Below are 13213 nucleotides of genomic sequence, written 5' to 3' on the forward strand. Positions count from 1 at the left end.
GTTGCACATCCAAATCACTCAGATTCTAAACAATCAGATCTATTGGCGCATTTGAGGATTTATATAAGAGGCTATATTCTTTGGATTCCAGTGCCTCTCTAGATAATATGAAGACTTTTCTGGATGTGGGAATCAAGGTTCTAGGGTCCTGATTCAGCAGCCCATCCCTATTCAGTGAAGCATGTGCTTAAATGCTTTGCTGAATTGGAATTTAAAAACTATTGTTGGAAGTGTCACACAGCTCAGTCCTTCCATCTTCAGTAATAAGGATAAGCAGAAGGAGGATGGTCTTTTTCAGCTGATGTATCTTTATATGAAATGGAGAAATGGAATAGATGGGGCAGCCTGTCAAGGCCCAAATCTTTTCCTTTTCCCCATGTAAAGAGGAGAATTTGGATGGAGATTATGGCCTTTTTGTCTCAGCCATTCCTTCCCCACCCAAACAAAAGTGTGATAAGGAGATCATTCCCTCTCCTCTCCTTATGCCAGCCAGTGAAGCTGGCAGGAGATGGGGGTGAGGGGAAGGGGAAGAGAATGTTGCATTCTGAAAAAGTCTTAACAAAGTGCTCCCTAAGCTCCCCTACCACTCTCCCTCCCCAACACATGGGATTTCAGTGACTTCATTGCCTAAAATGTGGGGTCTGTAACTTCATCTATTACAATGTGAGACTCATGTATTAGAGCTCTGTTTGCATCTCAGAGGGCTAAGATAAACAAAATTGATAAAAAAAAAATCATACTTGACAACTTGAGGCAAAAGGGCAGAATTCGTCAGATGCCTATGAAAGCTATTCGGCTCAGGGAGATTAAACTGGCTTGTGCAAAATACACTGTCAGTTTGCTGCTGAGTGTGTTTTGTTCAGGCTCAAACAAAAACTATGAAAATGAAGAATGAGCGGGAAAGTTATTAGCTGCACAAGTCAACGCTCATCAAGCACAATGAATAATACCTATCATTATCACATCAGATGGCAGATTTGTAGGTAGTTTGTCAGGTATTAAATAGAGAGTTTTTGCATTCTTTATTTTTTAAAAAACTTTATGAATCAGAAATTAATTTTGATTGTAGCTCACTCACATTTTTAGTGGGGTTTGATATGGTTTGTATTACTGATGATGAAATAGAGTCTCTAGATAAGCTTAAAAGATAGGAAGAAACATTGGCAGTTGTATACAAGTTGAGCCCTGGGAAGATTCTGGGTGAGGCTATTCAGAATTTTAGAAGATCTACAATGATCATCCAATCCCAGTCTTGTTAGAAATATTTAAAGAAGCTGACAATAATAGCCCTTTCTTGATATATCCAAATAAAGCAGTAATATCATTAATATCAAAACAAGGTAGAAACCTACAGTGATGTGCAAACTACTGTCCAATATAATTCATTAATATTGTGTTTAAAGTTTCTGCAAGAATGTTTATGGAATTAATGGAGGCTCTGGCACCAAAATTGGGACATAATTTCTGAAATTTGGTTTATAAAAGAATGAATTCTGAATGCCAACATATGAGGTCTCTTCTATTTAATGTGGCATATGAAAGATTCTCACTACTCTGTCGTCATAATGCTGGATGTGGAGAAGGCATTTGATAGGGTGGAAAGGGATTAGTTTGCTAATCTCAAAAGGTATAATTTTTGGTTAATAGCATGAGTTTATTTTATATAAATCCAACATCTTCTATTGTGTATATCAATGTTGGTCCTGATCCTGGAATTAGATCCATATGGACTCAAGCAATCTGCCTGTGAAAGTCTGATTGCAAGATTGGGTCTATAGGTTCTCACTATTTGAGATATCAATTGATGCAAAGTAAGGATCCTTCTAGTATCATCTTTTTTTAATATGGCTTTGGACCTTTTGGCCAAGGCCATTAGAACAAATATCTTATACAAAGAGATTACATTAGTATTATATCCTGTAAGGTATTTAATTATGTGATTTTGTAAAAACGCATGGAATCAGAGAAGTTGGCAAATTTGATAGAATTTATGAAGTATTTTCAAAATTGTCTGTCTACAAAACCAATTGGACAAAAAGTGAATGTTTGTTACTATTTTATTTCTCTCACAAATAACATTGCCAATCAAAAAGTCAGTAAGGACATGTAATTGTAAATAAGACACTTGTGGGTAAAATGAGGGATAGTGTTATTCCTGTACTGAAACACTAAGCTTAGGGAAAAAAAGTTGGAACAAATTTCTCCTAACAATGTAAAGTCATGTTCAGACTTTTTAAAAAAAATAGTATTGGTTCTACAGCTTAATTACATATTTGGTAATCTCCACCTGTAATCTTCAGATATCCATAAAAAGCAGATACAGGCCATAACTAGCAGATTCCTTGGGAAGACTAAAAAGCTGGATTAGACTTTAAGATTTTACAAACTCATAAATTTGTACTCCCAATTTATGTGTGTATTATGTTGCTATTGGCTTGACATAATTGAGTAATCTCTTTAATTAGTATTGGCAACATCCAATTTAATTATAGAGGAAAATCTGGAAATAAACATGATTTTATCTTGGCCAGTGTATCTTATTAAGTTGTTAACAAATCATAAACTATAATAAAATTATTGTTCTTTATATTTCTATTACAGTAGTACTCAAAGTCCCAAATTGGGATTGAGACTCTGTTCTGCTAGGTGCTGTACAAACAAATCCAAAGACATGGTCCCTCTCTTGAAGAGCTTACAATGTAAGAACAGTGACATGTGAAGGGAAAGAGATGCCACCAAAGTGTGTGTGTGTGTATGTTTTGTATATGCATACATTTCTTTTTTTTTTTAATTATAAATAAAGTAAGACGTAACAAACCCCATCTACCTCTCAAGCAATCATTAAGATGATTTTAGGGATATAATGGTAGCGTGGATGTCATATGAAATGGAGTTGATCTGAGTTCATTTACTAAGTAAACAACTTCCCATGATGTCACAGCAGGCGTTTATTTGGATCAATGTCTAAATCAAAATATAGGAGGGAATGATTTATTGATGACGGACAGGAGTTATGCTAATGTGGAAATCTATTTTCTGATTCCTAGAAAATGACTTTTAGACCTCAGTCCCACATTTCACTGCATGCAGGAAGTGCAGGATCCACTGACATGGATTACTAACACTAACACTGACATTACTAACTCTCAGTTCCTGCTGACCACTCAGAGAGTGAGATGAAATCTGGTAAGTGTCCAACCCACTACTTCTTAAACTAAATTGGTGAAAACTTTTATCTTCACCCTTCATCTTTCCTTGTTTTTCTTGAATTGGATGCTCTAAGTGTATGGGTGGGTGCATCGACTACCAGCCACAGGGTAATCTCCAAGCATCAAGGTTAAAATCCTGACCATCCTGTGACAGACTTCCCCCCGATTCCACTTATTGATGGGCATAGCCTATGCTACTTTTGCCTGAAGAGAGCCACATCATGGACAGGTGCTCAGCATGCAGGTAGTTTTCTTCCAGAACCCACAAATCCAGAGATTGTGACTTGTGTCATCTGCTCAAGCAATAGATGTGAGTCACTTCAGACTCAGAAGAAATGAAAACTGAAGTGGAGTCAAAAGAGCCAACATCAATCAGTGCTTCCCCAAGCAGAAACCAAATCCCTGAATCAGGCAGCAAAAGGATGGCAACAAAGAGGACACTGTGAAAGTCGGCATGGAGAACTTCAGCACTAGCAGCCTCGTCAACAGAGCTGGCACCTATGCAACATAGAAGAGTGACACTAAGAGAAGAAGCTACATCATGCATAAATATAGCTTCAACCACCACACAGGACGATCCCACAAGAAGGATATAAAACATCACTCCACAGATTAAGCCTCCAAATTCTCCACAGAGGTGGTGGGAATGACAGAGTGTGGAGGATTCCCAGTACAAATGTCAACATCTACACCTTGCCGACAATATTCCAAGCTCGATATTCCAGGGCAGTTTTGTCGACAAAAGGGTGGTTGCAGTGTGTACACCAGGATTGTTTTTTTGTTGACAAAACTCTTTAGTGTAGACCAGGCCTCAGTTTCAGGGCTGACAACCTAAGTACCCACCAGACAAGAGATCTTGATACTCTAGGTGACGTATGCCCTCATCCTCCTCTGTTGCATACCTGATGCTGTCACAAAGGCAGCAGATATGACAGCGGTGTTGAAAGCCACATCAGGGCTGATCCAAAGCCTGCCACTACTTTTGCAAGCCACCTTATTTCTTTCCACCATGTTTGATCCACTGCTACATCAGACAAATGGGCATTAATCGTGGGCGATGATGTCTACCATGTTGATTTCCAAATCTTATCCCCTTCCCGGTCCTTCTTCAGGGATCTATCTCACTGTTACAAAAAGAAGTAACCTTGTTTCTCCTTCTAGGAACCAGAGAAGAGGGATTTAAGCAGTACAGAGGAAAAGGCTTCTACTCCTGATATTTCCTTACCCTAAAGAAGGGAATGGGAGGGAGGTTATCCTATCCTAGACCTGAGGAGAATGAACAAATACATGCACTGCATCAGATGCAGAATGGTAATGCTTGCCTCATCATACCATCTCTGCAGACTCAGAACTGGCTCGTGGCTCTTGGCTTACCAGACACATACTTTCATATAACTATCTACCCGGCCCACGGGAAATATTTGAGATTCACAGTGGGATCAAATCACTAGCAGTACAAGATGCTGCCATTTGGATTCTATATGGCACTGACAGTCTTCACAAAATGCTGAGTGGAGGTAGCAGAATACCTGAGGAGACAGAGCATCCTTGTCTAGCCTTACATGAACAACTGTAAGGCAAGTCCCAGCAGGAAGTGGCAGTGAGTCTGGGATATGCTATCTCTCTCTTCGCCCATCTGGGTCTCCAACTGAAATATGAAAAATCATCTCTTGACTTACCCCATCACAGATGATAGAGTTCATAGGAGCTATGATAGACACCAGATTGCAAAGAGAGTGCCTGCCAAAGGCAGGTTCCTGTTGCTGCAAACGCTGCTCCTCGAGATAAAAATCCATAGTACAAAGTTGCTTTGGAGTGTTAGGCCATGTGTCAGAGTGTACATCTGTGATACTGCTTGACAGACTTCACCTGCAGTCACTACATTCTGACTCAGGTCCATCTACTCTCCAGAGAGACACTGCATGGACAGGATGGTCTCAGTGCTACCTCATGTCCTTGCAGAGTTGACAGGGAGGATGGAACCCAAAAATGTATGGGAGGATGTACTATTCTCATCCCCCTGCCCATTAAAGACTGTGATCACAAACAAATCTGGGGCAGGCTGATGTCATCTGGACCAGCCACAGATGCATGGGACCTGGTCCCCAGGAGACATAGGACTTCACATAAGCCTCCTTGAACTCAGAGCTGTCAAGCTAACCTGCATGACATTCCTACCTGTCCTCCAAAATCCCATAGTGCAGATCCTGATGGACAACATCTTCATGATGCGCTACATAATCAAGAAAGCAGGTGCCCACTAATCATCTTTCTGCCTGGAAGCTATCAAACTCTGGGCATGGTACCACTAACATGGGATAACCCTGTTGACTCTTCACCTCCCAGGAGTCAGCAATGACCTGGCAGACTTCCTGAGCAAACAACTATGACCCATCATGAGTGGTCCCTGCGGAGGTCCATCAAAGCTGCTACATCATCCAGGAAGCGGGTCCCATGATAAACCTGTTCACTATTAAAGAAATGCCAAGTGCCAGAATTTTTGTTCCAGAGGGAGTATGAACCTGGAGTCATTGCCAGATGCCTTTCTTCTGCAGTGCAATCCAGGACTCCATTTGCCTTTCCACCAAATTCTCTGATCCTCAGGGTGATTTCCAAAATCTAAAGAAACAAAACCACAGTAATTCTTGTCATTCTCCCTACTGGCCAAAGCAGTTTTGGCTGACAGACCTACTGATGTCCATTCACCCTTTGATTCATCTCCAAGACTGTCCGGTTCTGATGTCACAGTACCACAGTCAGATATTCCATTCAGACTCTCTGTCTCTGTACCTAAAAGCCTGGATGTTGGCTGGTGAAATACCATGGATAGGGAGTGCTCTAGACAAGTCCAGGAGATCCTGATACAGACCAGGAAAACATCCACCAGAGGGACTTATTTGTCAAAATGGGAAAGGGTCTTGATATGCATGGCCAGCATGGCCTGGACATTCTGGAGGCTTCAGTGCCAAAGAGTCTGCCTATTTGCAGCATCTGAAACAATCAGGCCTTTCATTCAGCTCCACTAAGGTTCAACTTGTAGAAATATCACTTTGCCATCCACCTGTGCAGTCATGTTCCATTTTTCTTCGCCAAGAGCTATCAGAATTCCTCAAGGGTCTATTACCCACTGGTCAAAGAACCTACTCCTACCTAGTACCTCAGCATCATTGTCTCAAGGCCTTCAGGATGCTCCTTACTTCATCTCACTCTGAAGACGGTCCTTATGGCTTGGAGCGGAAACCTCACCCCAGGCTTGTCCCCAAAGTGGTGGCAGAATTCCATCTGAATCAACCTGCCTGTCTTCTTCCTGAAAACCCACTCCATCAAGAGAGAAGTTACATTAGCTAGACATTTACAGAGTTTTATTTTACTGTATTGATAGACCCAAATCATTCAGGCTGACTCTGGTTACTTCTGGCAATACCTGGCCATTCCAAAGGCCAGCCCATCCCATCACAAAGAATATCTAAGTGGATAACACAGTGTAGCTCACCCACTGGCCATCACAACTCACATCCCCAGAGCTCAAGCAACATTCTACTCCTACTTCAGAAATGTACTAATTTCTAAAATCTGCAAGGCGGCAATGTAGAGTAACTGACATTCATCCAACACTGTGCATTGGACTAGGCTGCCAAGGCAGATGCCAAGTTCAGGAGAGCAGTATTACAATTTCTGTTTGACTAATGCAACTAATAGTATTCTTCTCGCCATCCAGAGGAGGTACCGCTTGCCATGGGATTTACACTGATATATTCAAAGAAAGAATGGTTATTTACCTACAGTAACTGATGTTGTCAGTTTGGATCCTACAATCTGCCCTCCATCTCCACTTTCAGAACCCACAGAGAACACAGGCAAGAAAACTGAGGGAGGGTGATGGCCACTCCACCCTTTATGCTCTCCTATTGGAGCATGAGGGTGCACAGGGCCAATTCATGGCCCCGATAGACCCTGGTATTAAAAAGAATCCAAGCTTTCATGCACACGGCATATTGGCACCTACAGTGGAATCCACACGGACAACATCATCTCAAAGAACCAGAGTTACTGCAGAGTAAATAACATTCATTCTTTTTGTTGTTGCTTTTGTTTAGAAATAATCTAGCCCTAGTTATCACTCAATCTTGACATGTAGATCAGCTAGTTTATGTCGGTGTTACATAGAATTGGCTCTTCATAGAGGATTTATAGGCAGATAGTGGCCTTGCAGACCAGATCAGAGTGGGGGTGTTCCATCCATAAGAAGGCCAAAGGCAGTATGGGAGCAGTGGACTAATGATATGTAAAAGCTGGTATTACTGGGAAAGCAAAGGGGATGGAGGGAAAAGGAGTGACATTGAAACAGCCAGGATGGAAAAGTAGGCAGGGTAGAACTATGCAGGACTTCAAAGGGAAGGACATGTATTTGAGGAAGGGGGGGGGAGGGTTCTTGTGGAGAGACTAAAAGAGAAGGTGATGTGATTGGACCAATGGGCAGAAAAGATTAACTTATTGGCTGTGTTTTATAGGGACAAGGAGGGGATGGATAGTGTTGTTAGAGAAGCCAGACAGGAGGCAGTTAAAGTAATCAAGATAGGAGACAGAGTCCCTGAACAAAAGATGTAGCTGTAGGGATAGAAAGAAAAAGATGGAAGTTAGATGATTGCTGGGTTGATTAAATCTATGTTGTCATGTTTGTGAATATTTTGTCTGGAACTAAATATATGCTGAGTGTGTTGCTTGCTATTCTGATGGATGGATATACTGAAACTTTCATGAATTCACTGTCATGCTTTCTGTGAAGTGTCACTGAATTTTATGTAGAAGCTCATATTTGACATCTGTTTCACATACACTCTCCATTGGAATCAATACATGCTCAAGAGAAATGCGGATGGAATTAGTACTTTCACATAGATTTTGCTATATTCTCTGAAGTTTCCATTTAAGCTTTTTTTTTTTTTTTTTTTTAAAGATTTTTAGCCCTTCTGGTTACAAGAAGCTATATCCAGTATAGATTGTCTTGTTCAGTCTGCCAACATTTATAAGAGAGATGTGTGCACACACGTACTCTCTTAGGGGTTAACTATGAAACCTGATTAGCAAAGACAGTTACCTCATTGTTCATGGAAAGAGACATAATTGCAGAATCTGGTTGGCTATGTGGTTTTGAATTTCATGCTGTCATAAAAGCATAATTCTGTTTGAGTCCTAAGGGAGCAGGACCTGATTAGAAGATCTGATCACTGGTCCTCTCCTTCAAGCTCATGATTATTTTACTGTCTGTTGTTAACCCTACTTTTTTCTCAGGCCTGGTCTACACTACAGATTTAGGTCAACGGAATCCTCCTTACGTCGACCTTTAATGTATGCGTCTACACTACCAGGTCCCTCCGCCAACCTAACTAGCCTGTAACATTGACTTAATTACTCCACCTCCACAAGAGGTGTAGTGCTTTAATCAATGCTGATGAGTTGACAGAGAGGCAATGTAGACACACCATTGCGTAAGTTGACTGAGCCCTGATCTACACTTACCTGGAGATTCGGCGGCAGTCGACGGGAGTTACACAGAGTAGCTTGCGTAACTCCCGTCGACTGCTGTGCTTCCCTTCTGCTCACTGTCTTCACTGCACTGCGCCGACGGGAACTGCGTTCCCATCGACGCAGCACTACACTACTTCAGGGGGTGGTTTTACTTAGTCGACTTCCTGATCGATTGAGCGGGTCTACACTGACTGCTCAATCAATCCAGAAAGATCGATCTGGCGGCGGCAACTTTGCCACCGTCAGTATAGACATACCCTGAATTGGCCTTCAGGAGGGTCCCACAATGCTCCACTATGACCATGCTGGAGATCATTTTCAACTCTGCTGCATAGCAGCCCAGTACACAGGGAACAGCCCCTCCCCTGGTAAAGCCCTGGGAAATATTAAATTCCCATTTCCTGTTTGATCAGTGTGTAGAGCTCGCCAGTGCTGCTAATCATGGTGATTTAATGCCCCAAACACTCTCTGTACTAGAGTACACAGAAGGTGGTGGATATTATTGGTCTGTGGGGAGAAAAGCTGTGCCTGCACAGCTCTGACCCAGTCAAAGAAATGTAGAGATGTACAAAAAAATCACGTCGGGCATGGTGGAGAAGGGCTACACCAGGGACACGCAGCAGTGCCATGTGAAAAATCAAAGCATTTCGACATGTGTACCAGAAGACAAGAGAGGCGAACAGTTGTTCTGGTTCTGCACCACAGACATGCTGCTTCTACCATGAGCTGCATGCAATTCTTGGTTTGCAACCCCACCACTCCCAGGAATCTGATATCTCCCAGGAATCTGAGTCCGGGCAATCTCAGGCAACAGCAAAGAGGACATTTTGGATGAGGATGAGGAGAATGGGAGACAGGTGAGTGGGGGATCAATTCTTCCCGAGAACCAGGAGCTATTTTTAACCCCGGAGCAGTCCAGTCAGTCGCAGGACAGCGTGGTGGCCGACCGTGATGCCGGAGAAGGCACATCTCATGAATATGCAATTGCAATCAAACTGTAGGGGTTACATGCTCTTAAAAAGTGAGGTGCAGTGGGTGTCTGCTTCCCTGTGGCCAATGCAGCTATGCAGAGGATACTCCCCAGAAAAGACTGTTTATGTGCACAGGGATGGTCTGGGAATTCTCCATCAAGATCTCCAGGAAATGTTCATGGAGGTACTCTGCAATCCTTTGCAGAAGGTTTCTGAGGAGGGCTGCCTTATTTCTTCCACCATGGTAGGACATTTTCCCATGCCATTCCAGTATTAACTCTGCTGGTATCATTGTGATACACAACATAGCAGCGTAAGGACCAGGTCTGTACCCAGACACTTGCAGCATTTGCTCTCTTGTCACCTTTGTTACTCTCAGGAACCTGATATCACATACGATCACCTAAGGGAGATGGTGGAAATTTTCATTACAGTACTCGTGCAGCAAACAATAGCGCATGTGATCCTGCATCCATGGTGATTTCTGGGTCCTTCAGCCATGGTTTCCCTAACATGCCAGTGGTTTGGTTAGCAGGGATCGGGTTTGACCTTAGAATCTGCAAGTGCAGGGTGACATCTACCAGCAGCATTAAGAGAAGGGGGGGCTTCATGTATTTTCTCACAGCCACAATCTCCCCCTCCCCTGCCACCGGAGCCATCTTGGACAAAGACTGCAATTTGGGAGGTTTAATGCTGGTCCCTGGTCTCAAAACAACATCAAGGTTGCTGGGGGAAGGAGGGTGGGACATTGTCCACCTGCCCTCCTGTGCTCCCAATGCAAGTTTCCCACAAGTTGCAGCACAAGTCCTGTCACTCATGCTGGTGGGCCATACTCACCACGGCTGAACCAGCAAACTGATTCATTGAATAGCTGGGGATTCTGATTATATTCTGGCTTTCACTTGAATGTAATAAGGGGAGTGTTTTTGAAATAGCAACCTTGCACTAGACTCAGGGTATGCACTGACAGTGGTTGCCTTGTGCTCTGCATGCCTTATAGTGGAAAGCTTAGCCTTCAGCAGATCCTCTACACCGGCGGAGAGGCTTTCACAGATTAGAAGGCGGAAGAAGAGAACACGTGATGAAATGTTCAACAAGATAATGAGACAGAGCTAAAAGCCTGGAGAATTTCATTGTCAGAAAAACTGGACATGGAGAGTAAGAGAGCGTCCCAGAACCATAAGAGCGCCACACAGGATGAGATGCTGCAGATTATGAAGGACCAATCAGACATGTTGAGGCATCTGGTTGGGCATCAAGAAAAACAGCTTGAGGCTAGAGTCCCTCTGCAGCCCCTGCAGAACAGCCAGCAAACATCACCCTCTTCCCAATCCTCTTCCCCCAAACATTCCAGGGGGTAGGCGGAAGAAGGTGCAGCATCCCTTCCACTCAACACCAAGGGAGGGTACTAAGAACAAAAGGCAGCCATTCGAAGACCTTTGATGGGCAAGACTTCTGTGCTTTCACAGACAAGTTGCATTTGTTTCTCCCCTCCCAATTTTATCACACCATTTGCCCAAGGTTAAATTATTCTGTTCTTTCAGACTCTTTATGTTTGTGCAATAAAGTCAGTGCTTTGCAAATGAAATACTCTTTATTTATTCCAGTCATGGATATTTGGTGGGGAGGGGAGGTACAGGGAAGCTGATGCAACAGAGGGGAAGGTATGGAAAGGCATAATGCAGATCAGCAATGTACATTACTGTGGCTCATTACTGAAATAGGTTTTCAAAGCCTTCCAGAGACGCAGAGCTCTTTGCTGGGCTCTTCTTACTGCCCTGGTATCTGGCTGCTCAAAATTAGCTGTCAACCCATCTGCCTCCACACCTCACACCTGTGGAAACTTCTGTCCCTTTGCCTCACAGATATTATGGAACACACAGGAAGCAGCATTAGCAATGTGGATATTGCTTTCACTGTGGTGTAACCTAGTGAGCAAACTGCACCAGTGACCCTTTAAACCTCCAAAGACACATTCCATCACCATTCTGCACTTGCTAAGCCTATTGTTGAACCGCTCCTTACTTCTGTCCAGGTGGCCGGTGTACAGCTTCATGAGCCATGGGATCAAGGGATAGGCTGGGTCTCCCAGGGTCACTATTGGCATTTCAACATCCTCAATAGTTATTTTGTAGTCTGGAAAGAAAGTGCCTGATTGTGGCTTTCTGAACAGACCTGTGTTCCTAAAGACTCATGTATCATGCACCTTTCCCAACCATCCCACGCTGATGTCGGTGATCCCTGTGATTCACCAGCACTTGCAACCCACTGAAAAGTATCCCTTTCGGTTTATGTACTCTTTGGCAAGGTGGGCTGGTGCCAAGATAAGGATATACATGCTATCTATTGCCCCACCACAGTTAGGAAACCCCATCTCGGCAAAACCATCCACTATTCACTATTCCTGCACATTGCCCACGGTCACTACCCATCTTAGCAGAAGTCGATTAATGGCAACAGCTCCCACAGTGGATTTACCAACTCCGAATTGATTCCCCACTGACCAGTAGCAGTCTGGCGTTACAAGCTTCCACAGAGCGATCGCCTCTTGCTTCTCCCCTGTCACAGCAGGTCTCATTTTAATGTTGCTGCGCTGTGTTGGCAGCTGTTTCACAAGCCCAAAGCACAGTAAGATCAAGAGAGAGAGTCAAATATTTAAATTAAGTTCTGGTTTACTTTAATTCGCATAAATTTTCCAGCAGGGGAAGAAGAAGAAGGAGAAAAAAAAACTGGACATGCTACACTTGCCAGTGCAGAACAAACTGTTCTAACAGCTGTCTCATTTTTATTTCAGAAGTCTACAGAGCAAATGAAGAAAGTCCCTACTATTGTTCTGTCTGTCTCTTACAAGGGAGTCAAATTTATTGATGCAACAAATAAGGTATGTGTAAATTTTGGCCATCAGATTTTATTCCTCATTGTGCTAGATAGGTTATCAAGCACCAAATCACATGGGGATCAAAGCTTGGATTCCAAGGCCTGCCCCCCCCCCCCCCACACTTTTTTTCCTCACCTACCCTGAACAGTCAGAGTACCTCTCTCACTCTCCAGAAACCCACTCTTGTGGACAAATACTACAGCACTGATGGCAGTTCTAGAGGGAATTGTGTCCAGCCTTCCTCCAGCAAAGGGAAGCTCGTCACAAGAAGAGTTTGGCAGGATGCCTCTCCTCATCTAGACAAATCAACCAACATATTTTCCCTTAACAGTACATTATGCAGAAAAATATATGTTCCTTTTCAAAACACAAAATATCCCGTATGGGTGCTTTCTTCCACTCCCGTAAATGTAGTAAAATCGTGGAGCTTGATACAAGACTCCATGTAGCAAAGGTCAACAGGCATGAAACTGGTATGCTCTCCTTCCAGCTTCCAACCATTTTCAGGGGAGTGGCATAGGGTGTGCTTGCCCTTCAGTGTGGCTTGGCTGAGGCATGCCTCAAATTTCACCTTAACTCAGCTCCCTTAAAAAGCCCAACCAGGCCAGATATACAAAACATGCTCC

At 43.2% G+C, this 13213-nt stretch overlaps 1 protein-coding gene across 6 annotated transcripts in view; it reads left to right on the forward strand.

The window, feature by feature from the left end:
- ANKS1B (ankyrin repeat and sterile alpha motif domain containing 1B) overlaps positions 1 to 13213 on the forward strand; it is a 736922-nt gene that overhangs the window by 695528 nt on the left and 28181 nt on the right. For 4 of the 6 annotated variants that reach the window (XM_067559740.1, XM_067559743.1, XM_067559746.1 and 1 more), the window contains one exon: positions 12504 to 12590. In XM_067559740.1, coding sequence (XP_067415841.1) covers positions 12504 to 12590 — 87 coding nt within the window. Of the gene's footprint in view, positions 1 to 5934; positions 5943 to 12503; positions 12591 to 13213 lie in introns of all 6 variants that reach the window. The other 2 variants (XM_067559741.1, XM_067559742.1) reach the window with 1 other exon arrangement.

Source organism: Emydura macquarii, unplaced genomic scaffold (assembly GCF_026122565.2).
Source record: "Emydura macquarii macquarii isolate MOO-44397 ecotype Brisbane River unplaced genomic scaffold, CSIRO-AGI_Emac_v2 contig_2205, whole genome shotgun sequence".
Classification (NCBI taxonomy): Eukaryota; Metazoa; Chordata; order Testudines; family Chelidae; genus Emydura; species Emydura macquarii.